At 46.3% G+C, this 26,532-nt stretch overlaps 1 protein-coding gene across 3 annotated transcripts in view; it reads left to right on the top strand.

Annotated features, from left to right (window-relative positions):
• STARD8 (StAR related lipid transfer domain containing 8) overlaps positions 1 to 26,532 on the top strand; it is a 417,850-nt gene that overhangs the window by 315,873 nt on the left and 75,445 nt on the right. For all 3 annotated transcript variants that reach the window (XM_069210123.1, XM_069210132.1, XM_069210141.1), the window contains one exon: positions 25,605 to 25,676. In XM_069210123.1, coding sequence (XP_069066224.1) covers positions 25,605 to 25,676 — 72 coding nt within the window. The remainder of the gene's footprint in view (positions 1 to 25,604; positions 25,677 to 26,532) is intronic.

Below are 26,532 nucleotides of genomic sequence, written 5' to 3'. Positions count from 1 at the left end.
GAAGCGGACCTGTACATCTCACAACCGTGGGCCCCGGTGCCACTGCACCTGCTACACTGTTGATAGTCGCGCCACTGAGTAGAGGTGGGAATAGGCAGCGTTGCAGCTCGCGCCTTCTCCCCAAGGGTAATTTATATAATATAAACAGCGGCAAAGCCAATAGGCCTGCTTTTTGTATCAGTGAAACGTATTTTGAACATCAAGATAACATTTTCAGTGTTTGCGTAGAGTTGTGATAGTAAAGTAACCTAGTGTCCCGAGCTGAACTCTGAGTACAGCCAGTGTGGTTACAGGCACTGAAATGGGTACAGGTGATCGACCTGTTGAACCTGTAATGTAGCTATTTGACCCACGATTATGCTAATTTAAGAGCACTGCATGGCGCCTTCTCAAGGCACCACCATTAGAAACCACAAGAGGGCGGCAGACGGCAAATGGCCTAAAAAAAGACCTGTTGCTATGGGAGCGGGAGTACCCAAACGGCAAACTGTCATTTATTCTGGTGTTCCGAAAACATATTACACCAGAACCGCCTGGGCTGCAATATATACAGCTGCATTCCTGTGAGCTCTGCAGCAGATGGGTTTCTGGTAACCTTCAGGATCCATAAATAAAGAAACTCGATGCCGGCTGTCCTGCAGCTGCCGTCTGCACGCATTTCCTCCTCACACCTCTGAATCCCGCTGGCGAAGCAATGCGCTCTTTCCTGAAGGGGGTGCAGGCCTCATCCCTACAGGTGACCCCGCCGGGGGTCGGAAGGACGCAGCTGACGCGGGCATTCTTCATTGGCGGGTGTTAATCATTTTAACACCGGGCCCCAGACGCCTGAGGCTAGACCAGAGGGGCCACGTCATGGACGTCAATTCAAGGAAATGCCAGGGATTGCAAAGGTGACATCACGCGCCCTTTGACCTCCACTTTCACTCACACACACACAAATCCCCACGTACATACGCTCCCTCTCACATAAACACACAAACAAAAGCACGCACACAAGATACATTTAAACACATTTTTTTGTACTTACCTCAGCTGCCATGGAAGGGCACATTCCAGCTACTTGTACTCCATTTTTATTACATAATAATGAATAATATACTATTATTCACTATAGTGTAATACGAGATTGACAGAAAAGAAAGAGCGGAGCCCCAACTGACTTCCATAAGCAGGAGCTGCCCCTCTGTTCCTGGTACTGAATTTGCCACGTCTGAGGCCCGGGGTCGCAAAGGCAGTACCAGGGGTCGCACTACGTCCATGGGGCAAGCGCTGGACCCTCCAGAAGCGGACACCAACACCGGCGAAGGAGAGCACCTCCCATGATGCTTTGAGGCATCTCTGTGGCTGTTTCCTCTGTGGTCCGCCGAGCACCTGCCCCTCAAGAGTTGAGGATGGCCAGGCTTTGGGGAACCTGTTTACATCCTATAATAGCTCTGGTTAATGGTGTCTAATCCAACTACCACCCACTGCCAGTCCTAGTCAGTTCTGTCTAGTGGCCGGGGACCCGTTGACCACACAGCGCCACCCTATTGTCGCAAGGTTGGCAATTCATTCACCCCTCAGTCTTTCTAGAGGTGGGAGGCCCAGCAGCCGCACTCCACCAGTCCCAAGTTAACTCTACCTCCAGGTGGGCGGTCCAACAGCCCCGCACTGCCTTTCCTGGCTTAATGCCTGTGGATTTTTAGCTCTCCTACGTTACTGTTTGATATTGTTTACAAAATACACGCATGGTAAATATTTGGAAATAAAACTGGTAATTAAAGCATAATACGAAGCCTGCGGTCTTGACATAAAATTTGTCATTCTGATACATGTGGTAACTTGTAATTACGGCATAATGAGATCTAACCAGCCAGGTCGAAGTGACCATGGAAACCTTGGCCCCCCGCCCACGATACCACAATCGTGAGAAAGAGCCTGTTCCATTGATGGCACAGGAACATTAGAGCATCACTACCACAGGGAGACAGGAAACATACCAATGAGTGATGAGCTGTCTGGGCGGGACTGGGCTTGGATTGACAGCAGTCTGGTTCCTCTCATAAGGGCTGTGAAGGACCAGAACCAATACCTGTTGAGTCTCAAGGGAGGGAAGTCGAGTCTTTGGGGAGGCTGTCGATGATCCATCTGAGGTTAACGGAAGTGAACAATTTATTTGAGAGACAAGGCAGGTGGTGGGCGAGTGACTGAGATGAAGTGTATTGGAAGGAATCTTTCGAAGGCGGGTGTCATTCTGCCCACGAGTGTGAGCTGAGGGGTGCATCACTGACTGCCCCAGCCTTGCCAACCTTTCTGAGAATCTGACATGTGACAGTCAGTCTTTCTGGCTCGTCAGACAGCCTGACCTGGGACTGACTCTTACAAGCGCCAGCATTCCAGAGGCTATTCATTGCCTTGCTGCTGACTTTACCCCGGCCCTAGCGTCCTCTGACAGGGTTAGGCATGTGAATGACTTGTTTTACTCCATCAGCCACCAGAGGCCATCGACTTGCTTCTGACTCGGCCCCAGCCCCAAAGTCCTATTACAGGACTAGTTCTGTGGCTGGCTATTGTTTCACCCCATCAGCCACCAGAGCCATCGACTTGCTTCTGACTCTGCCCCAGCCCCAGAGTCCTATTGCAGGACTAGTTTTGAGGCTGGCTATTGTTTCACCCTACAGGCCACCAGAGGCCATCGACTTGCTTCTGACTCGGCCCCAGCCCCAACGTCCTATTGCAGGACTAGTTCTGTGGCTGGCTATTGTTTTACCCTATCAGCCACCAGAGGCCATCAACTTGCTTCTGACTCTGCCCCAGAGTCCTATTACAGGACTAGTTCTGTGGCTGGCTATTGTTTTACCCTATCAGCCACCAGAGGCCATCGACTTGCTTCTGACTCTGCCCCAGCCCCAGAGTCCTATTACAGGACTAGTTCTGAGGCTGGCTATTGTTTCACCCTACAGGCCACCAGAGGCCATCGACTTGCTTCTGACTCGGCCCCAGCCCCAACGTCCTATTGCAGGACTAGTTCTGTGGCTGGCTATTGTTTTACCCTATCAGCCACCAGAGGCCATCGACTTGCTTCTGACTCGCCCCAGCCCCAGAGTCCTATCACAGGACTGGTTCTGTGGCTGGCTATTGTTTTACCCTATCAGCCACCAGAGGCCATCAACTTGCTTCTGACTCTGACCCAGCCCCAGAGTCCTATTACAGGACTAGTTCAGTGGCTGGCTATTGTTTCACCCCATCAGCCACCAGAGCCATCGACTTGCTTCTGACTCTGCCCCAGAGTCCTATTACAGGACTAGTTCTGTGGCTGGCTATTGTTTTACCCTATCAGCCACCAGAGGCCATCAACTTGCTTCTGACTCTGCCCCAGAGTCCTATTACAGGACTAGTTCTGTGGCTGGCTATTGTTTTACCCTATCAGCCACCAGAGGCCATCGACTTGCTTCTGACTCTGCCCCAGCCCCAGAGTCCTATTACAGGACTATTTCTGAGGCTGGCTATTGTTTCACCCTACAGGCCACCAGAGGCCATCGACTTGCTTCTGACTCGGCCCCAGCCCCAACGTCCTATTGCAGGACTAGTTCTGTGGCTGGCTATTGTTTTACCCTATCAGCCACCAGAGGCCATCGACTTGCTTCTGACTCAGCCCCGGCCCTAGTGTCCTCTCACAGGGTTAGTTGTGTGGCTGACTGGTCTTACTCCATCAACCTCTCGGAGGCCTTGGCATGAAGCTGGCAGTGCCCAGACCACACCTGCTCCCTCTGTAGGCTGCTTGTACTGTGACTGACAGTGCCCCAGCCCTGCTGGTCTGAGAGGCGCCCCGGGCTTCACCGAAATCTCCCGTTTTCCATATAGACCTGCCCTCTTTTACCAGCAAAACCCCCGCCGAAAATCCCATATTCCGCCGTCTTTTCAGCTGTTTTTTTTCAAATGGAAACACTCCAAAAGTCTCCAGATATCCAGGGGTTGCGCCTAGATGCAGTAATGAACGCATCCGCCCCCCTGCTCGCTGCTTTTCCGTGAGGTCACCGTGGGCGGGGCCTAGTGATGTGGCTAGCCTCCCTCACACTAATTACTTGTTTGGGGCCTTTTTATGAGGGGAAACTTTACAAACCAGACAGACCCGGGAACTTATGTTTCAGTTTCAGAACTTCCATTTACTTTGTGGGCGAAAAGAAAAGGGGGATTTGGCGATTCTTGGAAACAAATTCCCAGACACTCGAGTAAGATGCAAAATCTGTGGCTTGTTTTCCTTTATTGCTCACAAACGAGGTTGTTGTGGCTTGTTTCTCACCACCGACGCAGAGGGTGACGTCACCACGTCAAGGAGACTGGAGTGCAGAGACATAGGGGCCGAAGCAACACTAGAAACGGTGTATTGAGTAGGTATAGGCAGGGCCACCGGGATTATGCAACAGGAGTCTGGAGAGGGCCAACATGTGCGGCAGGGTTGAGTAAATTATGCGGTATAGTGCAGCACATTTTCTAATATTGTTACTTCATTATTTCATCATTTTAAAAATTGGTGTCACTGGTTTGAGCATTGGATGCACCTCATTAGTGCAGGTTAAACACCCAAAAGTGGTAATAAACAAGAGAAAGGTGAGCAGTACAGCTTTGCAAAGGGTCTTCCGCTGCGCATGGCAATATGTGTTGCTGCATTTTTAGAAACTTTTGAACTGTTGGAGCTAGAAACAATTATTTTGTTAAAATCTGCATCATCTGTTCATCGGCAGCCAAGAAGAGTAGGCTGAATATACTGTCAAAAAACCCTTCTGCAAGAAAAGCCCGCTAGTTGGCAGCAAAATGTACTTCTTTTGCGAGAATGCTCTTGAAAAATACTTAGTGCAGGAAAAGTATCCTGCGTAATCTTTTTGGGTAAGAAAAATGTGTCCCTACACATAAATGCATGCATGCGAACTCTCCCGATTCAGACGGGAGACTACCGATTTCAAGGCTAGTCTTGCACCTCCTGATTCCTATTCTGAGTTTTTGTAAAACTGCCAAAAATAAAGTGTTGATGCCTGTCACACAGGCTCCAATGTCCCCTCCAAGAACTATTTCTGACATTCAAAGTTAACTCTTTGTCCTTAATTCTTGGAAGGGGAAGTTAGAGCTTGTGACAGGCCTCAACATTTTATTTTTGGCAGTTTTACACAGCGCAAACAAAAACAGATTTGAGAACAAAAATGAAATGCTGGTTGCTTGTTACCTAACATACCAATTGACCCGATTCAGGCAGATTGTCTCTGCTTCAATAATAGCCAGTGGGGAAAATACATTCGCACAACTTTGTTTTCTAAATCCCCTACTTGCCTGCTCTGAAATATTGGCCTGTACGAAATCGTACACAGTCTACAATCATCGGGATTTAAGAAGGCGCAAAAGATGTGTGCATCACACAACCTGGTCAACAGAGTTGTAGTTTCACACTCGCTTGTCATCTTGCTTATGTCTAGTTCAGGGTTCTGCAAAGTCGGTCCTGGAGAGCCGGGTCCATGCCAGGTTTTTAGCATATCCACATTTAGAAACCATCTTGTTTCTAAATGTGGATATGCTAAAAACCTCGAATAGAGCCGTCTCTCCAGGACCGAAGTTGCAGAACCCTGGTCTAGTTAGAAGAATGTCCCCCTGGCTCATTGATGGTGGTCCCATCCTTCACTGCCAATGGTGGTCCCATCCTTCACAGCCACTCTGATGGACTCTGGTATTACATCTGTTTCTTGTCATGAGTGCCATTGTTCAGATCCTCCAATGTTACACGTGTTACTATCCACGAGTGTTGGCTTTCCCATCATTTAATGTTACTTTGTTGGGTATTGATCGACCCTCCAGTATTATATCTGTTACTCTCTCTGAGTGTTGGTTTTCCCATCCTTTACTCCTACTGTGTTGTGGTACTGATTGACCCATCAGTATTACAACTGCTGCTCTCCATGTGTGTTCTTGCTCTCATTCTTTACTGTTATTCTCTTGGGGTATGGATGGACCCTTCAGTGTTACAAATGCTTCCCTCCCTGTGTGTTGGTGCTCTCATCCTTTACAGCTATTGTCTTGGAGTATTGATGGGTCCTCCAGTCTCCAGTGTTACGTTCATCATACTCTTGGTGGCTGTTGCCGTTCACATCCTTTACTGACACTCACTTGGGTTACAGATGGACCATCCAGTATTACATTTGTTACTCTCCATCAGTTTGGTATTCCTTTCCATGCTGTTCCCCCATTTCAATGTTGGTGGTCTCACCTGAACTGCATTGGTTAGCCTCTGTGTCTATTGTTTTTCTGTTCTCTGCTATTACTCTTGGTATTGGTGGACCCTTCAGGATTATATCTGGTGTTTTCCAAGAGTATTGCTGTTCGTATCTTTACTCCCTCTCTTAGTATTGTTGGACTGGCCGGTATTACATCTGCTCTACTACTCTTCACAAGCGTTTGTGTTCTTATTGTCTGCTTCTACTTTGAGTATTGATGGTCTCACCAGTATAAATTATGTTGCTCTCTGTAATTGTTGGTATCTGTTACTCTCCATGAGTGTTTGTGTTCTCAGCATCTTCTGTTACTCTGAGCATTGATGGCCACACCATCACTTGATCTGTTACTTCCCACAAATGCTGGTGTTCTTTCCCGTACTGATAACTCTGAGTATTGATGGTCTGACCAGTATTACAACTTTTGCACCCCTGAGTGTGCGCATCCTCTGCTGTTACTCAGGGAATTGATACTGTTTCTGAATTACCGTGTGGGCCTGCGGGATAAAGAACTTTGGGTTCAGTATCTGGAAGAAGAAGACCAGGCTCTCCTCAAGGACTCCAAGCAGGGCAGGGGCTGTCAAAGACTGTCGGCACCAGCTGCTGTAGTGTAGGGGCCCTAGGCCCTCATGCTACTGAAATGATGTGACGCAGACACAGTAGTAGGGTTCTGTTAACTGGCCTCGGGCACATGCGCCCGGCCCTTTTTATTGGCAGGGTCACCTGACCGGTTACGCCTTTGTTGGATGGGTGTGGGGTGTGAGTGTAGGGCCAGCCCTCAGCTGAGTGGTTGGTGGAACACTAGAACGTGTCCATCAGGACACTACAGCTGCATGGGCCACCAATGCCGCCACACCCATTTTGCACCAGGAGGCGCTACTTAAAGCTTCACGGCATCCCGCTGGGGGGGGAGGCATGATCAGGACTCGCAGCAGGGCGGGGGCTGTCAAAGACTATCGGCACCCGCCGCCAATGCTTCATGGGCCGCCAACGCCGCCACACCCGTTTTGCGCCAGGAGGCGCTACTGAAGACTTCACGGAATCCCGCTGCAGGGACGTGCCCGGGTCAGACGAGGCTGGGATGGGCCCACTCTTTGCTCCCCCAGGATCCAGGGGGTGAGTGGGGGATTGGTCACGCAGCCTTTTCTTGTTTTGTCAGCTGGCTGCTTGAGTGTTCCAACATCACTGTTGGCCTGCGTGGTAGCATTTGGCATTATTTGGCTTTCCTGGTACTTCTTCTAAGTAATAAGTCCGTGACTTTAAAACATTCCAGGCAGGCAGGCTTATAGCTGGCTTATAACTGGCAGCATGGGCAAGAAGAAGGGTGTGGGGGCCGCTGCTATTGCGACTCCCCCTCCTACACACAGGAGTATCGATCAAATGCTGCAGCGTGCAGGGGGGATCATCTCCACAGAAGTAGCCCCAAGAGAGAGGAGGCTGCCCCGGGGACTGGCATGATCTCGCCCACCGGGCCCCTTACGCTTTATCCCGAAAGGAGGCCCAGCCCACTCCACCACGGGTCAACGAACTCATGGAGGCCTATTTATTGAAGGTTAGAGATGTTGTTATGAGTGACCTCTCTCTGGTTTTGGCCCGATTTGGCAGTGATTGATAAGGGAATCACTGATCTGAAATCACTTCAGAATGAATCACAGAATCCAGCTGCTGTGACCCAGGCGACTTCCAAGACTAGAAATATATGCTGAACTGCACCTTTGATAGGGATGGGTGCACTGATTGACAGCTGGAGGCTGGTGATACTCGGTACACCTTTAATGCACCCAATGTTGAGTCATGTAGCACTTAACAACCTCCAAGGAACTTACCCTGTTCCCTCGAGGCTTGAGGGACCCTCAGATACCCAGAGGGAGGGGGAGGGCTCAATCAAACCTCAGGCTAAGTTGCCTGACCCTTTCCAGAAGCAACCTGTTGTAAATCTTCCACCTGCAAGCTGTCCCTATGTTTTAATATTAGTAGAAGTGCCTCGTCTGTGCAATGCCCCAAAGGAGATCCAGCAAGAACTAACCAACAAGTGTCTAAACTGGTTGGTTCGGCACAAGAATTTCCCCCTTGTTAAGTCGAATGATATTCTGCTAACACGTAGGGTGGGCTGGTTGAGGTCGGGCTGTGGATCAGCAGGGTCACTGCGCTGTGATCAACTTTAGATCTCCTAGGTTGGTGCAGAGCTTACTCTTTAGAGACGCTGGGGGCCGTAGCGCAGAAACCTCTATTGAGTTGCTTCCACTGGGGTACTTTTGCAAGCCTGGTGATGCCCAGAGGCAGGCATTGTTGTTTCATAGGAGGAGTCTGCTTTTAGATAGGGGCCTTGTGATGAGCTCTAATAAACACCCTAGCCAAAATAGGCATTCTTGGAATCCCTGTATCAATTGCTTTGAAGCATTGGACTGGGTAGATTGACTTAAAATCTCAAAGTCTACCACCGTAAGGGGGGAGTAATATTGGCTTGGGGACGGGGGATGGGCGAGTACCACCAATTAAGGTCACTTGCAGGAGCAAACTGGATGATCATTCCTCTAGAAGGGATCTTAGTAGGCCAGGTGAGCAGGAGGGTCTCTCCCTGCAGGGTATACCATCCACTGGGCCACTAGAGACTTTGGAGCTAAGTAATAATGAGAGGTTCCAAGAATCTAGATGCTGCCATTGTGACCCTGACATTACTCTGACGCGGAAGTGGGTGAGCAGCTGCTACTAGCGATCCATTATTAAATCATTCTAGGGGGTTTGTCCCAGTAGTTCCTCGCTGCCCCTCTCCCGAACTACACCTGCCGGCGTAGAGGCGGTGCCACTTCTGATTGGTCTCTGTGCTGACCCCAACAATTAATCTTCTATCAACAAGGTGAATCTAGTATCATGTAATGTTGCAGGGTTCATCAACAAAGTTGACGTACCAGAATGGGGTGAATTCATAGACACACTTAATTTGTCTTTTCCAGGAAACTTTGTCTACTAGGCATGTACACCGATCTGGTTATAACAACTTTAGTAAGTTAGCAGTCACTAGGGGCAGGCCCTCAGGGGGCTTAGTAATCTGGGTAAGAACTACACTGAGCTGCATGGTCCAAGAAATAATGTTGCCCTCGATGGATATTCTTTGTGTTTCGCTAACCTTTCCTGCAATATGTGTTTACACCTATAATATTTATTTAAGGCCTGGGGGTCTAAAAATGACTCTCCAACTATTGAGTTACTGAATACGCATATGACTAATTCTCTGGGGAGTAGTGAAGCTCGTGGGCGGGGACTTAAATTGTCAGTTTGAACCCCTGGACGCTTGCGCAATTCGCCTAACTCAAGATTAGGATGCTGCGCGGTTGATCCCTCCTCTGGGGTTACCATCTATTAAGAAGTGGTCAACCCTGGCATTGCAAATTAATGCCCTAACATCGATCCATGGCTTTTAGGCAACAAATGCTAGGTCACACTCTGACAAAGAGGGAAACATACTTTTAATTTTTAGTGACCATAATCCATTGGCCCTTGTTGTAGAACTCCCAGTGGCCGAGAGGGGTAGCGCGGATGAACCCTTTGATCATTGGCTGCAAACTTCTACCACCAAACGTTCTGTTAAATGGGCCCCTGTGGCTACACCTAGGGAACAGCATCAGGGAGTATATGTGCTTGTTGGACATAGTATTGAGCAGCCCCAATCCCTGAAGTGGGACGAGATTCGGGCTGACCAACTAGACCAAGTATGCACCATCCACAATAATTTGTTTGCACAGCTCAGGGGCTATTTTTGTGCGGCTACAAAAAAGTCCCCTTTATCCTGGTACAATAATGCTTGTAAGACAGCTAGGGCAGCCTCATGTCAGCTACACAAGCTCAACCTAAGGGGGAAATAAGAGAAGAGAGCAGCATCTAAAAGGTGCATGAGTGATGCTAAGAAAGATTGGGATAGGAGGCTGCGGGAAGGCCTACTCGATGCGGCTAGGGAGTGTGGCCAACGAGCCTTGTGGATCTCCTTGTGACTGGATCAAAGGAGGGTTGTCGCCCAGTGGAGGTGAGCCTCCCTGCTCTTGCTTGAGTCGCTCACTTTTCCACATTGTATGTCCCCAATAGTACTGAGGCATCTTCCAGGGTGCAAATAGATTCGTTTGGGCAAGCAGAGACGAGCCACAAATGTGTACTTATAACTCTGCCCAAGGAAAGGCCGGCTCTGCTGAAGATGGTTTCTAATAAAGCCCCCGGCCCGATAGGTTCCTAGGAGACCTGTATAAGGGGGAGGTTGAGATCTGGGCCCCTTATTATGTCATTTTATTTAATACCTTATGGCTTGGGTCCCCATTACCACCAACTTGGGCGGGGGCTGAGACAGTCCCAATTCATAAGAAGCGTTCTTTTTTGGACCATGTAACTACAGGCCAATCAGTCTCATTGACTGCTCCCAAAAGTAATTTAGTAGAGTTATCATGGAGTGGTTGCCAATCTGGATTGGGAACAGAGCAGTATTATCCCCCCTCCAAGCGGGGTTCAGGGAATGCATTAGTACGGTAGACCAGGCATTCCGACTTCAGCTCATCTACTGGAAAATAGTGACACTGGGAGGTGGTCAACTTCAGGCTGTTTCTGTTGACTTACCTTCAGCATTCGATCCGGTACCCTGGAAAGTGCTTTGGCGTGTTTTGGCAGACATGGGGATCCCCGGAGATCTTCTGGCTGTCATAATAAAGCTTCATAGCCACAACTGTGCTCGAGTCCATTGTGGAAAGCAGGGCGAGATGACAGAACCTTTTCCTGTCAGTAGAGGCGTAAGGCAGGGTTGTGTCCTGGCTCCAACTCTTTTTCCATTATATGTTAATGACTTAATATCTTTACTGACTGATTGTGATGGGGATGCACCATGCCTGGCTAACATCAAGGCTCCAGCCCTGATGTTTGCAGACATCACTCTACTGTTATCAACATCACTGATGGTGCTCCGGAAGATCTTAGACTGTTTTGTTAGTTTCTGTGTCCAGAGGGGACTCAAAATAAATGTGGCCAAAACTAAATATATGTTTTTCAATCTTTGACCTAGTACAAGATCAAAGCCAAATCTGCTAGGGATCCCCTTGGAGCAAGTTCAAATATTTGAGTACTTAGGGCTGACATTAACAGGACAACTCAACTGGTCCTGCCATATAGACAAATCAAACCTTAGATTGATGCAGGATACATGGGCCTTGATTAGAGAATTAGGGGGTTATTACAACTTTGGAGGAGGTGTTAATCCGTCCCAAAAGTGACGGTAAAGTGACAGATATACCACCAGCCGTATTACGAGTTCCATAGGATATAATGGACTCGTAATACGGCTGGTGGTATATCCGTCACTTTACCATCACTTTTGGGACGGATTAACACCTCCTCCAAAGTTGTAATAACCCCCTAAGTCTTGTTTCCGTCCACTGCCCCCAGTCCTCTGAGTTTACAAACAGCAGACTCTTGGTTCATCTCTTTATGGAGCTGATCTGCGAGGACACAAGGACATGGGGAATTAGCAAGTTTTGGAAAATCGCTTCCTGCGGCAGCTGGCGGGGCTCCCCACTAGCACCCCTGTGACTCCCCTTGGGTTGGACCTGAAAGTCAGGCCAATTTCTGGGGTAGTAGGTGTCAGGCTTATATTATTTTGGAAGCACATTTGGTCAACAGAAGAGCTTACAACCTATAGGGAGGGGCTGAAGGAAGTCCTGGGCACTTTGTGATCAGAAAATATTTCCTGGGTTAGGGATGTAAAGGAGCCCCTGCCAAAGATGGGCTGTCATAACCTGCGGACAAATCCCTGGGAAGCCTCTTAAGTTAGTAAAATGCTCTTGAAAGTGATGTACAGACAAACCCATGGGCAGCAGTCACTTGTGCATGCCCCATGTGGCACCCTCACGGACACATTTATTTTACGCAAGGATGAATTTAAATTTGAGTGCTTCTTACATGACATAGAACCCCCCCCAAGGGAGGAAGCTGTACCCACAATTCAGGTAAGACAGACTTCCATCAGCATCTTTCACAGTTAAGTGGGGGCGCCCGACCGTATTTGGAGGAGGTCTGTGCCCTGTGAGCAGGTCCAACGAGGAGACTGAAGGGCATTTCCTCTTTTGCCCCCAATATCATTTGGGAAGATGGAAATGGCTTCTACCTGTTTGCTGCAACATAGGGGTGCGGGAATTTGCTGCGGCTCTGTGAATTTTAAAAACTGGCACCAAGCAGAGCAGAGGCTTGCTGTGCCAGGCTGCCTACTGGCGATGGGGAGAGCCCGACAGAAGTTGTGGGCAAACTACAATCTTCCCAGTGAGCCAGCTATGCAAGATCTGGGAACTACTCAGGAATTATATACAGGGGGCTTTCTTTCTGGCTTCGGATGAGGATGGAGTGATGGTTTGCCCTGCACTTCATCACCCATGCACTGTACTTTGTTTTTAACTGTATATTTATCCTTAAATATTATATTTTAATGTTTTATTTGATGTTTTATATCTAATTTCTTGGCAAACGTGATGAAATAAAGTATTTGATGATGAGGATTCTGTCACCAGGAGTACAGCTGTTACTCCCCATGATTTCTGGTGTTCCATCCTCTCTTGCTCCTCTGGGTATTGATGCTCTCACCAGTATTACATGAGTAGCTCCCATTCCATGTTGTTGTTCTGTCTTGGTATGGATGGTTCCATCAACACTGCGTTTGTTACTCCCCACAAGTGCTTTTGTTTTCATCTCCCTTTGTTATGCTGTTGCTCTGCATAGGTATTGATGGTCCTGTCAGTGTACGTGTGCAGTGTTCCATGAGTGCTGCTCTTTCCATCCTCTGCTTTTACTCTGGGTATTGATGGTCTGGTCAGTGTGCATGTGCTATGTTCCATGAGTGCTGCTCTTTCCATCCTCTGCTTTTAGTCTGGGTATTGGTGGTCTGGTCAGTGTGCATGTGCTATGTTCCATGAGTGCTGCTCTTTCCATCCTCTGCTTTTACTCTGGGCATTGATGGTCTGGTCAGTGTGCATGTGCTATGTTCCATGAGTGCTGCTCTTTCCATCCTCTGCTTTTACTCTGGGTATTGGTGGTCTGGCCAGTGTGCATGTGCTGCGTTCCATGAGTGCTGCTCTTTCCATCCTCTGCTTTTACTCTGGGCATTGATGGTCTGGCCAGTGTTCATCTGCTATGTTCCATGAGTGCTGCTCTTTCCATCCTCTGCTTTTACTCTGGATATTGATGGTCTGGCCAGTGTACCTGTGCTATGTTCCATGAGTGCTGCTCTTTCCATCCTCTGTTTTTACTCTGGGCATTGATGGTCTGGCCAGTGTGCATGTGCTATGTTCCATGGGTGCTGCTCTTTCCATCCTCTGCTTTTACTCTGGGTATTGATGGTCAGGCCAGTGTGCATGTGCTGTGTTCCATGAGTGCTGCTCTTTCCATCCTCTGCTTTTAGTCTGGGTATTGATGGTCAGGCCAGTGTGCATGTGCTGTGTTCCATGAGTGCTGCTCTTTCCATCCTCTGCTTTTAGTCTGGGTATTGGTGGTTTGGCCAGTGTGCATGTGCTATGTTCCATGAGTGCTGCTCTTTCCATCCTCTGCTTTTACTCTGGGCATTGATGGTCTGGCCAGTGTGCATGTGCTATGTTCCATGGGTGCTGCTCTTTCCATCCTCTGCTTTTACTCTGGGTATTGATGGTCAGGCCAGTGTGCATGTGCTGTGTTCCATGAGTGCTGCTCTTTCCATCCTCTGCTTTTAGTCTGGGTATTGGTGGTTTGGCCAGTGTGCATGTGCTATGTTCCATGAGTGCTGCTCTTTCCATCCTCTGCTTTTACTCTGGGCATTGATGGTCTGGCCAGTGTTCATGTGCTATGTTCCATGAGTGCTGCTCTTTCCATCCTCTGCTTTTACTCTGGGTATTGATGGTCTGACCAGTGTACCTGTGCTATGTTCCATGAGTGCTGCTCTTTCCATCCTCTGCTTTTACTCTGGGTATTGATGGTCTGGCCAGTGTACCTGTGCTATGTTCCATGAGTGCTGCTCTTTCCATCCTCTGCTTTTACTCTGGGCATTGATGGTCTGGCCAGTGTGCATGTGCTATGTTCCATGAGTGCTGCTCTTTCCATCCTCTGCTTTTACTCTGGGTATTGATGGTCTGGCCAGTGTACCTGTGCTATGTTCCATGAGTGCTGCTCTTTCCATCCTCTGCTTTTACTCTGGGCATTGATGGTCTGGCCAGTGTGCATGTGCTATGTTCCATTGGTGCTGCTCTTTCCATCCTCTGCTTTTACTCTGGGTATTGATGGTCTGGCCAGTGTACCTGTGCTATGTTCCATGAGTGCTGCTCTTTCCATCCTCTGCTTTTAGTCTGGGTATTGGTGGTCTGGCCAGTGTGCATGTGCTGCGTTCCATGAGTGCTGCTCTTTCCATCCTGTACTTTTACTCTGGGCATTGATGGTCTGGCCAGTGAACCTGTGCTATGTTCCATGGGTGCTGCTCTTTCCATCCTCTGCTTTTACTCTGGGTATTGATGGTCTGGCCAGTGTACCTGTGCTATGTTCCATGAGTGCTGCTCTTTCCATCCTCTGCTTTTAGTCTGGGTGTTGGTGGTCTGGCCAGTGTGCATGTGCTGCGTTCCATGAGTGCTGCTCTTTCCATCCTCTGCTTTTACTCTGGGCATTGATGGTCTGGCCAGTGTTCATGTGCTATGTTCCATGAGTGCTGCTCTTTCCATCCTCTGCTTTTACTCTGGGTATTGGTGGTCTGGCCAGTGTGCATGTGCTATGTTCCATGAGTGCTGCTCTTTCCATCCTCTGCTTTTACTCTGGGTATTGATGGTCTGGCCAGTGTACCTGTGCTATGTTCCATGAGTGCTGCTCTTTCCATCCTCTGCTTTTACTCTGGGTATTGATGGTCTGGCCAGTGTGCATGTGCTGTGTTCCATGAGTGCTGCTCTTTCCATCCTCTGCTTTTAGTCTGGGTATTGATGGTCTGGCCAGTGTGCATGTGCTGCGTTCCATGAGTGCTGCTCTTTCCATCCTGTACTTTTACTCTGGGCATTGATGGTCTGGCCAGTGAACCTGTGCTATGTTCCATGGGTGCTGCTCTTTCCATCCTCTGCTTTTACTCTGGGCATTGACGGTCTGGTCAGTGTGCATGTGCTATGTTCCATGAGTGCTGCTCTTTCCATCCTCTGCTTTTACTCTGGGTATTGATGGTCTGGCCAGTGTACCAGTGCTATGTTCCATGAGTGCTGCTCTTTCCATCCTCTGCTTTTAGTCTGGGTATTGGTGGTCTGGCCAGTGTGCATGTGCTATGTTCCATGAGTGCTGCTCTTTCCATCCTCTGCTTTTACTCTGGGTATTGATTGTCAGGCCAGTGCGCATGTGCTATGTTCCACGAGTGCTGCTCTTTCCATCCTCTGCTTTTACTCTGGGTATTGATGGTCTGGCCAGTGTGCATGTGCTATGTTCCATGAGTGCTGCTCTTTCCATCCTCTGCTTTTACTCTGGGTATTGATGGTCTGGCCAGTGTACCTCTGCTATGTTCCATGAGTGCTGCTCTTTCCATCCTCTGCTTTTACTCTGGGTATTGATGGTCTGGCCAGTGTGCATGTGCTGTGTTCCATGAGTGCTGCTCTTTCCATCCTCTGCTTTTAGTCTGGGTATTGATGGTCTGGCCAGTGTGCATGTGCTGCGTTCCATGAGTGCTGCTCTTTCCATCCTGTACTTTTACTCTGGGCATTGATGGTCTGGCCAGTGAACCTGTGCTATGTTCCATGGGTGCTGCTCTTTCCATCCTCTGCTTTTACTCTGGGCATTGACGGTCTGGTCAGTGTGCATGTGCTATGTTCCATGAGTGCTGCTCTTTCCATCCTCTGCTTTTACTCTGGGTATTGATGGTCTGGCCAGTGTACCAGTGCTATGTTCCATGAGTGCTGCTCTTTCCATCCTCTGCTTTTAGTCTGGGTATTGGTGGTCTGGCCAGTGTGCATGTGCTATGTTCCATGAGTGCTGCTCTTTCCATCCTCTGCTTTTACTCTGGGTATTGATGGTCAGGCCAGTGCGCATGTGCTATGTTCCACGAGTGCTGCTCTTTCCATCCTCTGCTTTTACTCTGGGTATTGATGGTCTGGCCAGTGCGCATGTGCTATGTTCCATGGGTGCTGCTCTTTCCATCCTCTGCTTTTACTCTGGGTATTGGTGGTCTGGTCATTGTGCATATGCTGCGTTCCATGAGTGCTGCTCTTTCCATCCTGTACTTTTACTCTGGGCATTGATGGTCTGGCCAGTGAACCTGTGCTATGTTCCATGGGTGCTGCTCTTTCCATCCTCTGCTTTTACTCTGGGTATTGATGGTCTGGCCAGTGTTCATGTGCTATGTTCCATGAGTGCTGCTCTTTCCATTCTCTGCTTTTACTCTGGGCATTGATGGTCTGGCCAGTGTTCATGTGCTATGTTCCATGAGTGCTGCTCTTTCCATCCTCTGCTTTTACTCTGGGTATTGATGGTCTGGCCAGTGTGCATGTGCTATGTTCCATGAATGCTGCTATTTCCATCCTCTGCTTTTACTCTGGGTATTGGTGGTCTGGTCAGTGTGCATGTGCTGTGTTCCATGAGTGCTGCTCTTTCCATCCTCTGCTTTTACTCTGGGCACTGATGGTCTGGCCAGTGTGCATGTGCTTTGCCCATGAGTGCTGCTCTTTCCATCCTCTGCTTTTACTCTGGGCATTGACGGTCTGGCCAGTGTACATATGCTTTGTTCCATAAATATTCGTCTTTCCGTCCTCTCCTTTTACTCTAGGTATTGATGGTCTCAGCAGTGCTAAATCACTTGTTCTCCATGAGTCCTTTTGTTACTATCCCATGTTGTTTTCCTCTCTTTGTATTGACGGTGTCACAAGAACTGCATCTTTTACTTTCCAATGAATGTTTGAGTTCTCCCCTCCCTTTCGTTTAGCGCTACACTGGATATTGGTGTTATTATTTATAAAGCTCCGGGTGGTTGAGCGAGCGAGAAGACTCACTTGATGCAGATCATGGCCTGTATGATCTTTGGGTGTCTTCCTGTTTGCTACGACTTGTAGTTACTTTTGGGCACGAGTTATAGTTACTTGAGATAACCGTAAGTGATGAATTTTAATGATTTTATATCAGTATGTTGTAACTGATATTTTCACCTCAATATAACATCCCTTTGAGCTTTGTTTTTTCAGTGAAAAAAGTGTGTGTGTGTGTGTGTATGTGTGTGTGTGTATGTATGTGTGTATATATATATATATATATATATATATATTCATTCTCTCTACAATGACAGAAACTGGCACTCTAGAGTTGTCTGTGAGAATCTGTTTACTCACCCATTAGCAGATGTTATCTGTTTTTTCACCCATTAGCAGATAATGCCATCTCACATCTGCTAATGGGTGAATAAACAGATTTCCATGCACAATTTTGGAGTGCGGGTCTCTCTGTTGGCAAGAAGACAAGGTTAACGTAAGACACGGGTTAATGGTTCTTGCATAACTACCCAGCCTATTTACAGACATTTATAAAGTGCTTTGGATCATCTCTCTTCACCCATTGGTCTATTGAGCTAATTGCTGACGTCAGCGAGGAGGGGCAGTCGGTTGAGCCCACGTCAGCCATTGGTCTGTCAAACCGTGAGTGAATAGTGTTCTGATCACGTGCACATCGACCTTGTAGGAAGTGCGGTTCAGTGTCAGGTGCTAGGCCTTTACTTTACTCTGCTAATGCTGTTTCATTTTCATCCTTTATCATTTTTATGTTTTAGTCATTCCTATTGGTGTGAACTATACCTTCAAATTACAGTAATTCAAAGCCAACATTATCTTTTCTTTGCACCAATAATAATCATATTTTCTTGTGACATGTATTGCAACTCAACTGGGTTCTTATACCTGTTTAAATTACACCTGCTTGCTAAGAAACAGCTCTATTAAAATATATGTGATATTAATTTATTTTTAAGTTTATTTTTTATTTTCAAGTTTATTGTCTCCAATGCTACACAGCATCGTGTTTTCTATTTTTGTGGCACATGCTTCATCGTCTCAGATCAGTTACTAGGATACACCTGGTACCAGCGCAACACTGCTCCGCATTTTATTGTTCTGAGAACAATAGTTAGTGGCCCTGACTTCATTAAGTCATGATAGAGAGGGGGGCAGCTCCCTGTTGGCCCCACAGAGCAGAATTTCACAAGTCGCTGTTATTGCATCACTTGCGGTTGTTCCTTCAACAAGCAGAAGATCATGCAAACTGCAACATAAGAAGGGTTTCTTGGAACATTTCGCACCACAAATGCTGTGAGTTATTCAGTTTACCAAAATAGTGTAAGGATTGCAAGCTTTGTAATGCAGCAAATATGCTTTGAACTAATCCCCCAACCTTTAATCAGATGGTGGAAAAGGCATCTAATGATTTCCCGAGAATGTCAGCCTCTCCTCCAACTGAAGGCTCTGCGCCATCGAGCCAACCCGCTCACTTCTTCTCTGTGCATGCCATCGTCGTAAAACCCTACGGGAGCTAGTGGGGCTCCTTCGGTGCGCTGCGATGCGAGTGTGGCAGGGGAGCTTGACATGGATCCTGACCGCTGAGTTCTGATTGGCCTTCTGGTGAGTTTTTGTTGTTAATCCTGGCACAGACGGCGTTCCCATAGTCCAGCTCGCTTGTGGCCAGGGCGTGCATGACTGTTTTGGGAGCCACTTGAAAAACTTCCTCTGCATCTTTAGGGCATGGAAGCATGAGGTGAGGTGGTGGCATTGACTTGGGCGGTCATGTCGAGGTAGCTGTCGATGGCGATCCGGAGGTTCTTGGCATGGGTGGTGGGGTGGGTGTTGATCACAGCTCTGTTGACCACGTTGGAGTCCATCAGTGAAGTGCTCTTCCTAAAAATCATGATTTCGATCTTGTCGGTGTTTAGCTTCAGACAGATAGTCTTCATTCAGTGGGTGATTTCAGTCATGCAGGCATTGAACTTGATCCTGGTCCCGGGTGTCTTGTCCGTGACCAGAGAATGAGTTGCATGTTGTCGGCATAGGGGAGGACATTGATTTTGTGAGAGCAGATGATGCTGGCTGGAGGGATCATGTAATGCTTGAAGAGGGTCTGGCTCAAGGAGGATCCTTGTGGAACTCTGCAGATGAGGTCGTGGGCGTCCAAAGTATATGGTGCCAGGCAGGCTGACTGGGTCCTTTCAGTCAGGAGGAGTAGATCCATCGGAGTGGATGTCCTTGAATTCCGATGTCGTGTAGGAGAAGATATCAAATGCTACAAAGAGGTCCGGGAGGATGAGGGCCGCCGTCTCTCCTCTGACCAGAGTCATGCTGATGTCATCTGCGGCAGCGATGAGGGCAGTTTTTGAGCTGGTTTCAGACCCAACCGCAGCACAGAAGCTCATCCGAGTTGAAGCCTCAAGTTCTACTAAAACTTCGAAAGAGAATGATCTGCTCCCGTTCATTATTGACGGATCCTCGGAATTACTAGAAGAGCTGTCCATGCTATTCTCAACGTACAGGGATCAGGGTGAACCTCAGAAACTAAAAAAGCACAGAGTAATAAATCAATATTGTTTTATTATCTGAGCAAAAGGACTTGGAGATGATTCTTACAGATATCAAAAATTTCGAAATGAGGATACTCATAGGTTTTGCTCAGCACTAGTAATGTGTTCCGCTTTGGCAATGGCACCCGGATGTGACGCATTGGCGAACTGGAAGCCACCTTGTGTTTTCCCATCCGATTTTTCCCTGGAATCTGCCAGGTTTTGCAATATCAGTTGCTGGCCAGAGATTGTCATGTCATTGGTGATGCTATGGGCTGCTGAGGAGAAAATAACAGGTGGACGCTGCTGATAATTGTGCAGAGTTTAGTTTGAAAAGACCCTGTGTTTAACAGGACAGTAAACCTGCCCAGCAGGGCCCCCGTGGTTCAATGCAGCATTTCAGAGCGGACTCACAGTGGGTACTTCATCGAGTATAGTAGCTTTGACTGATGGATGCTCTTGTCTTTTCGCTCAGTTGATTTTACTTTTCCTACAATCGTTGCCTCTTTTAGTATATTTGCAGTTATTTTTACTGTGGTCTTTCATACATAATCTGACTTTTCTTGTAATACATGCACTTTTCTATGTACGTAATTGCTCTTTATACAACTGTTTTAACCCCCAGTTGCTTTGAATTTTTTACAGTTGCTATTTCTTTCCATATAATTGTTTTGTCGGTTCCTAAATTAGCAGAATTTTTTCTTTAGGTTGATATATCTGTATAGTAGATTTGTCTTTACTAATAGTATCTTTGTGTTTTGTTTTATGTTTTTTTTTCGTTTTGAATAACATTTCCTTGTGTTTTCCCAAAGCTGAAGAGTTTGTTTTCATTTCTGCTTTGTCCGATTTTGTCCTTGTCTTTGCATTTCCTATTAATCTGGCACATGATCTGTGTGTCGTCAAACGTGTCTTTATGCATATATACAGTTTTATTGCTAAGTAGCATGATTTGACTAACAGTTCTTAAAATGACTTTGTTTTTTCCTTAATGGTCTGATTTTGGTCTAGTTTTTTAATTTTCTTAAGCGTACGGTGGCTCACGTGAGTTAAGCGCTCACTCCTGACATCAGGTATGACTTGCAGGTCACATGTTTAGATCATGGCAAGGCCATCTCAATGTTTCCTTGCTCCAAGGTTGAGCACCATTAAAGTGGGTAAGAGACTTATGTGTTATATACAGGGATAAAAATGGCAAAACGGTGGAATGGCATGCTATAAAAAGCAAATTTGTGGACTTTATCTTTTCTGGCAGTTACTTTGTATTTTCTTGTGATTCTTTTGCCTCCTAGTTGTATTGTTCGTTTATAGCCTCTTTAGCTCTTCCTGGTGTTCCCAGGCCCGTCCCATTCAATTAAATGACCTCCTATTGCTGGTGTGGTGCTGTGGTGTCCATCCCACACAGCCACACATCCATCAGGAACACCAGTGCTGTCATTCCGACCACCAAATCCACAGCACTGTGGAGACTGGAAAACTATAATGCAAAATGGCCGCAGCATTCAGAGTTCTCCCCCTCAGCAATGAGGAATTATTGCACAATGAGTGTCACTGCACCAGTTACCCCAGGTAATCCCCACGTTTCGGCCTGTTTGCTGGTGGCCAATCCCACCAGGTTTGGCCGGATGAAATGTACCCTTCGCAAACTGAGTGTGGAGATACCACATTTATTGGAAACTCCAGATTTCGCCCAAATCAGTGGAACAATGTAACTCTGAGTGAGTGCCGCAGCGGTGGTCCTCACCTGTTTCATCCATTTGGCCGTCTTATCTTGGTGCCTTTGCAGGTGTTTGTAGCATTTCCCTAAAACTGCTGTCGTATCAATCATAGTAACTCAGTTATTATAACAGTTGGTGAAGAATCAGCTAGCCACGAGATACCTCCTTTAATTAGCAAAACATGAAATACATGAGAAATATATGTTTATTCAAAAAGGTAACAATATCTGCGTCTGAAAGGCAACTCAAGGAAATGTTCCTAATACAATTGCAAGAATCAGTGATTGCTATTTTAAGCTTCCATTAAGGATTTATATTTTGGTGTTCTCTCAGGCTGCTGTACTAAGTTCTTGGGGGCAGGGATGTGAAGGTCATTCATGACAATTTACATTGTAAATTGTAGAGGGCAGCAAGAGCTGTGGCAGGAATTGGAAGGGTGGGATGAGCCAAGACTAAATGGGATCTATTGTGACATCATTCACAAGAGGAGACCTATTGTTGGGACATCATTCTCTAGATGAGACATATTGTAGCATAATTTGCTATATGTGGCTGTCACATCAATCACTGGATGAGAATGATTTGTTACATCATTCACTCGATGTGACCTGTTGTGACTTCAGAAATCTTCCAGGATGTGTACATCTGCACAACTTGGTTAACACACACAACTTGCATGATTTTGGGTATTCACTAATGTTTTAGAAGTAGTTTTCCAACACCCACCCTGAAACAGTGTAAACTTGTATTCCTGATGAGGCCAGAAGCAAATCTGTTGTCAGGATGTGCAAGGGAAGAGATGAAATGATGAGCCTGGAGGGGAAGGGCATCCTTCAACAATGAAGAGTATTCCCCTCGTGTTAAGAATATAAAAGCTATATAGTGTAATCGTTCTGTATACAGGAATGTATAGTGCTATATTTCCTTGTGCATAAATGGTTGGGTATGTGACTATTCCTGCCGATCCGTACACTTGGAATTCTTTGAGAGTTCAGTAAGTAAACTATTAAAAACACGGGCATAAACCTATTCAAGTCATTTCCCAATAAATTTCCAACACTTTTTTTTTTTAAATCTAGCTAATTCTATATATTCTTTTGCTAAATTGCACAGTGACTTATAATTGGGTTCAAAACTAAATTCAGAGGAGAAAGAGAGAATATACATATTTGTGTATTTTCTGCTTCCATTCCCAGGGATTTAAGGCCTTTCGTATGGCAGTATAATAGAGATCGGTGTCCAGCATATGCCAACTGTGAGTTCATGCCTATTGAATGTATGCCGCATGCCTATCCTAAGCTAGCAGACGCTGGCAGAAAATGATTAGACCCTTTTATTTGACCATCAAGTATGCACTGTTAGGGATGCTGTACATTTTTACTATAAAGGAGAATGTAGCGGAACCAGTAGCAGTTTGGCGAAATACCGAAATCTTGTTCCTAGTAATTTAAAGAAGATTTAATGGAATATCACAGAATTATAGTAACACACTCCTTAACTGAGACAACAAATGAACATTTCTTACATTTTTCCTGATGCTATCCTTGGTTGTTCATCTAGAATATTTTAATAATGTAATTTGGGCATAATGACTTCTTCAAGACAAAATTATTTAACTATCTTATTAATATGGGAATTGGCTTCATAGTAAAGTTTTTTTTCTGTTCCTGTTTGCACTAAGGATGACAAATGAAGTATTATTATGGGTCAGGAATAATTATAGACGTGGTATTGAAAATAGTAAGTTACAAATACAATATGATTTTTATATTGTGATTTTCAATACTTAACTATTTTACAATTTTTTTAAATTGTGCTTAGATTGAAGGAAAGCAGTCGTCAAAGTGTGCTTGGCATGTTGTCTGTGGTTTTGATTAACTAATCAAGTAAACTTGTCCATGCTGCTGCTATTCATTCATTAACTGGATAAACCTATTGAGACATCATTGACAAGCTAGGAGCCCGATGGAATAAGGGGGTTTGCGATGATGACCATAGAAACCCTTGTACATTTGTACTAAGCCCATTTTATGATTCTGAAAAGTTTTTCCGAATAGCAAAATTGGTTACAAACTGTTAGTGATTCAGTATTCGGAAGGGTAGTGTTTTCGACATTGCTTCCAGGTACCAAATAGGTATTCTATGTGTCAATGGTTTGAACGAGAATTCCGGCTTCAAATCATTGATAAGTTATAGACTTCCAAGTTAAAGTGGTAACTCATTTTCAAGACTGAGGGGTCCCCTTGGGTCCTATGTCCTTTTGTCATTTGGGGTGGCAGCTTCAGAGGTAGTAGGCAGTGGCCCAGGTGACCACTTCCAACTCTCACTGAAGTTTTCAAAACTGAAGATATATTTTAAAACAGCCGTGTTTCCTTTGAGGAAATTGGGTTGTTTGGGTGGGCGGGGTGGGGTGGGGGGGTGTTTTTCAGTTTAGAGATGAAAGACAAGCATGGTGGTCTGCTATGTCTTGAAGTCCACCATCCTTGTCTTTGCAGCCAATGGGAAGAAGTCACAATTAGCGACCTGCCTACTAAATGTCCAATAGGCTGCTCATTCTACGATTCCACTCCCAATGGTTGTTTATGAACGGACCTATTAGTACTTAGATCTGTACACAAAATAATTTAGTGGTTGCAAAATCTTGATAGGCAAATTGGAGCTGCCTTTTGGGACCACAGTTTTTGTACATATGATCCTACATCCTCTAAGATGTTACAGACAAAAAGTTGAACACTTTGCGACCTTAAGGGGAATTCCTCCATTGTGGTTGCTAAGAGAATTCCTAATATTGCCTAGAGCCAGGCTGATGCAATTAATTTTTGCAAGCCTAGGTGAAGTTAGATTATGACTGCTGGCCATGACTGCTACATGTATTGCCTTGCTCTGGGGCTTGCCCTGCCTTTCCTACAATGAACAGTAATAGACAGTCTAATATCACTATCACGTCTTCCTCCAACTCGCTCTCTCTTTTTACTGTCTCTGCTCTCTCTACCCAGACTGTCACAGCTTTGCCCATCCATTCTTCATGATTATTCTCATTCAGCCTTGGAGTGGTCTAGTTTTCTCATTGCATTATTGTCTTCCTTGAGGTGTCTGACTATCTTGCTTTCTATTCATAGACTTCCAACCTACACTCCCAACAATCAATCAATCAATCATTCAGTCAATCAATCACAGGATTTCTATCGCGTGGCCAGTCCCCGGGAGGATATCCGGTGCTGGTTAAACCCATCTTTGAACTCCTTTCAGCAGATCCTGTTGTTGGTGTCGCTCTAGATCCCTGTTTAGCATTCCATTGATGCCAGGGTGCCACCTACGCCCATTTTGGATGGTGGATTTTTGCCAAGTGATGCCTCATAGAGCTCCGCAAAAGTATATGCATGACTTCTGCCTGTTTGATTCCACCTGTTTCCAGTCGTGGTGGGCACCGACTTCTGAGAAATGAAACTCCACTGGCCCCGACATGTTTAGTTGTGTTAATGAAGGGCTGTGCTCCCATATTCCAGTAAGTATTTATGAAATAGGTTCCCTGTAACAGTAGCGTGCTGCATGTTTATTCCTGACTGCACACTTGCCTCAAAATAGACTGGAGGGAAAACAGCTGTTGGAAGAAGAGTGTATAGTGTGTTGACACAACAAACCTTAGTGAGCATTTTAAGGCACATTTTCCAAGCCAGATCTCAGGATGGTGGAAATAAGCACAACATGTGACTCTATAATAGATTCATGCTGCCAAACACCACACTGATGTCTTTATGCAACAATCAGTGTTTGTGAAGACTTTTGAAAAGATAGTTTTGGCTGCTCCGCACAGCACTCAGTTCAAGGTGTGTGTACAAGCAAGAGGTGGCTGGTCAGAGTGAAGGCATAAACATTCCCTGTGCAAATGTATGATATTGTCAATCCATAATGCATAGCAATATTGAAACATATAAACGATTGCATATCAACATGCATATGTTGCGTAATCCCGTACCTGTGGGCTCAGTCAAATGATCTACGAAACAAAATGGAGTACAATCAATAATGGAATGTAATACTTAAATGCTGATATTTTTTAAGACAGTAACATTCGTAACAATATTGCTGTGATTTTTTAAATGCTCCTCTCTTTGATTTCAGAAAGGGAGGCGAAGAAAGCGTGTTCCTGGCTGCGCGCGGCCGGGTTCCCACAGTATGCCCAGCTCTACGAGGGTGCGTATTATTTTTTAAATTTTAATTTCCGATGGGTTTTGGTCGTGTACATTTCTACAAAGATGTTACCTAGAATTGAATTCTTTCTTTTAGCCGCAAGTCAACAAAGTTCTGTGGAGGGAGATCCTGCAGTGGAAACAAACACAATTGAAAGATGCTAGTACACAGCAGACTGTGACTTATGGAACAAGCATTTGCAATGCAATGGGTCTCGCATTTGCTTGAGTTAGAGCTATTGGCGTTGTAAATTCATAACTGGGTTTTTCTTGCCACAAAAATTGGTCAACCCTGCCTCATAATTTGGCCTTTTCGTGCCACATATTTCCAGTGGCTCAGCATGCCTTGATGGAGTTCTTGGGATTAACCCTCAGGAAACAAAGATACACCTGGTATGGATGCTCTACGTATAATAGAGTGATAGCGGGCGTGATATGAACTGAAGATGGACTGGATATTATGGTGGGGATGCGTTGCCCAATCATTATGTCTTTAAATGAAAGCTCCACTTGAAGTAGCAGCTACAGCGGTTAGTAGGTGGGAAAGTGGCAGTCGGTTCTAAAATGTGCCTTCCTGGGCGTCTGTGCTGCAGTACTTGGTGCCAGAGCACCGAACTGTGCAAGTATAGGGTGGAAATGTACCTTGTTGCTTCTCAGACTCACATTCTCCATCTTCTTGCACCGGGTGCCTTTGACGGCACCAGGCCCGCCCAGGGCGAACACCACCAGAGGCTTTATGACGGAGCATAGGACACAGCGAAGACTGGGAGGAATGCGAGCCAGCGAGCCGAGAACAGTGTACAACATGAAAATGCTGTTAAAAGGTGTTGCAGGACAAACCCGAGACAGGGGCGGTTCAC

The sequence above is a fragment of the Pleurodeles waltl genome, chromosome 2_1, assembly GCF_031143425.1.
Source record: "Pleurodeles waltl isolate 20211129_DDA chromosome 2_1, aPleWal1.hap1.20221129, whole genome shotgun sequence".
NCBI lineage: Eukaryota > Metazoa > Chordata > Amphibia > Caudata > Salamandridae > Pleurodeles > Pleurodeles waltl.
This window is presented reverse-complemented; position numbering and strand designations above follow the sequence as displayed.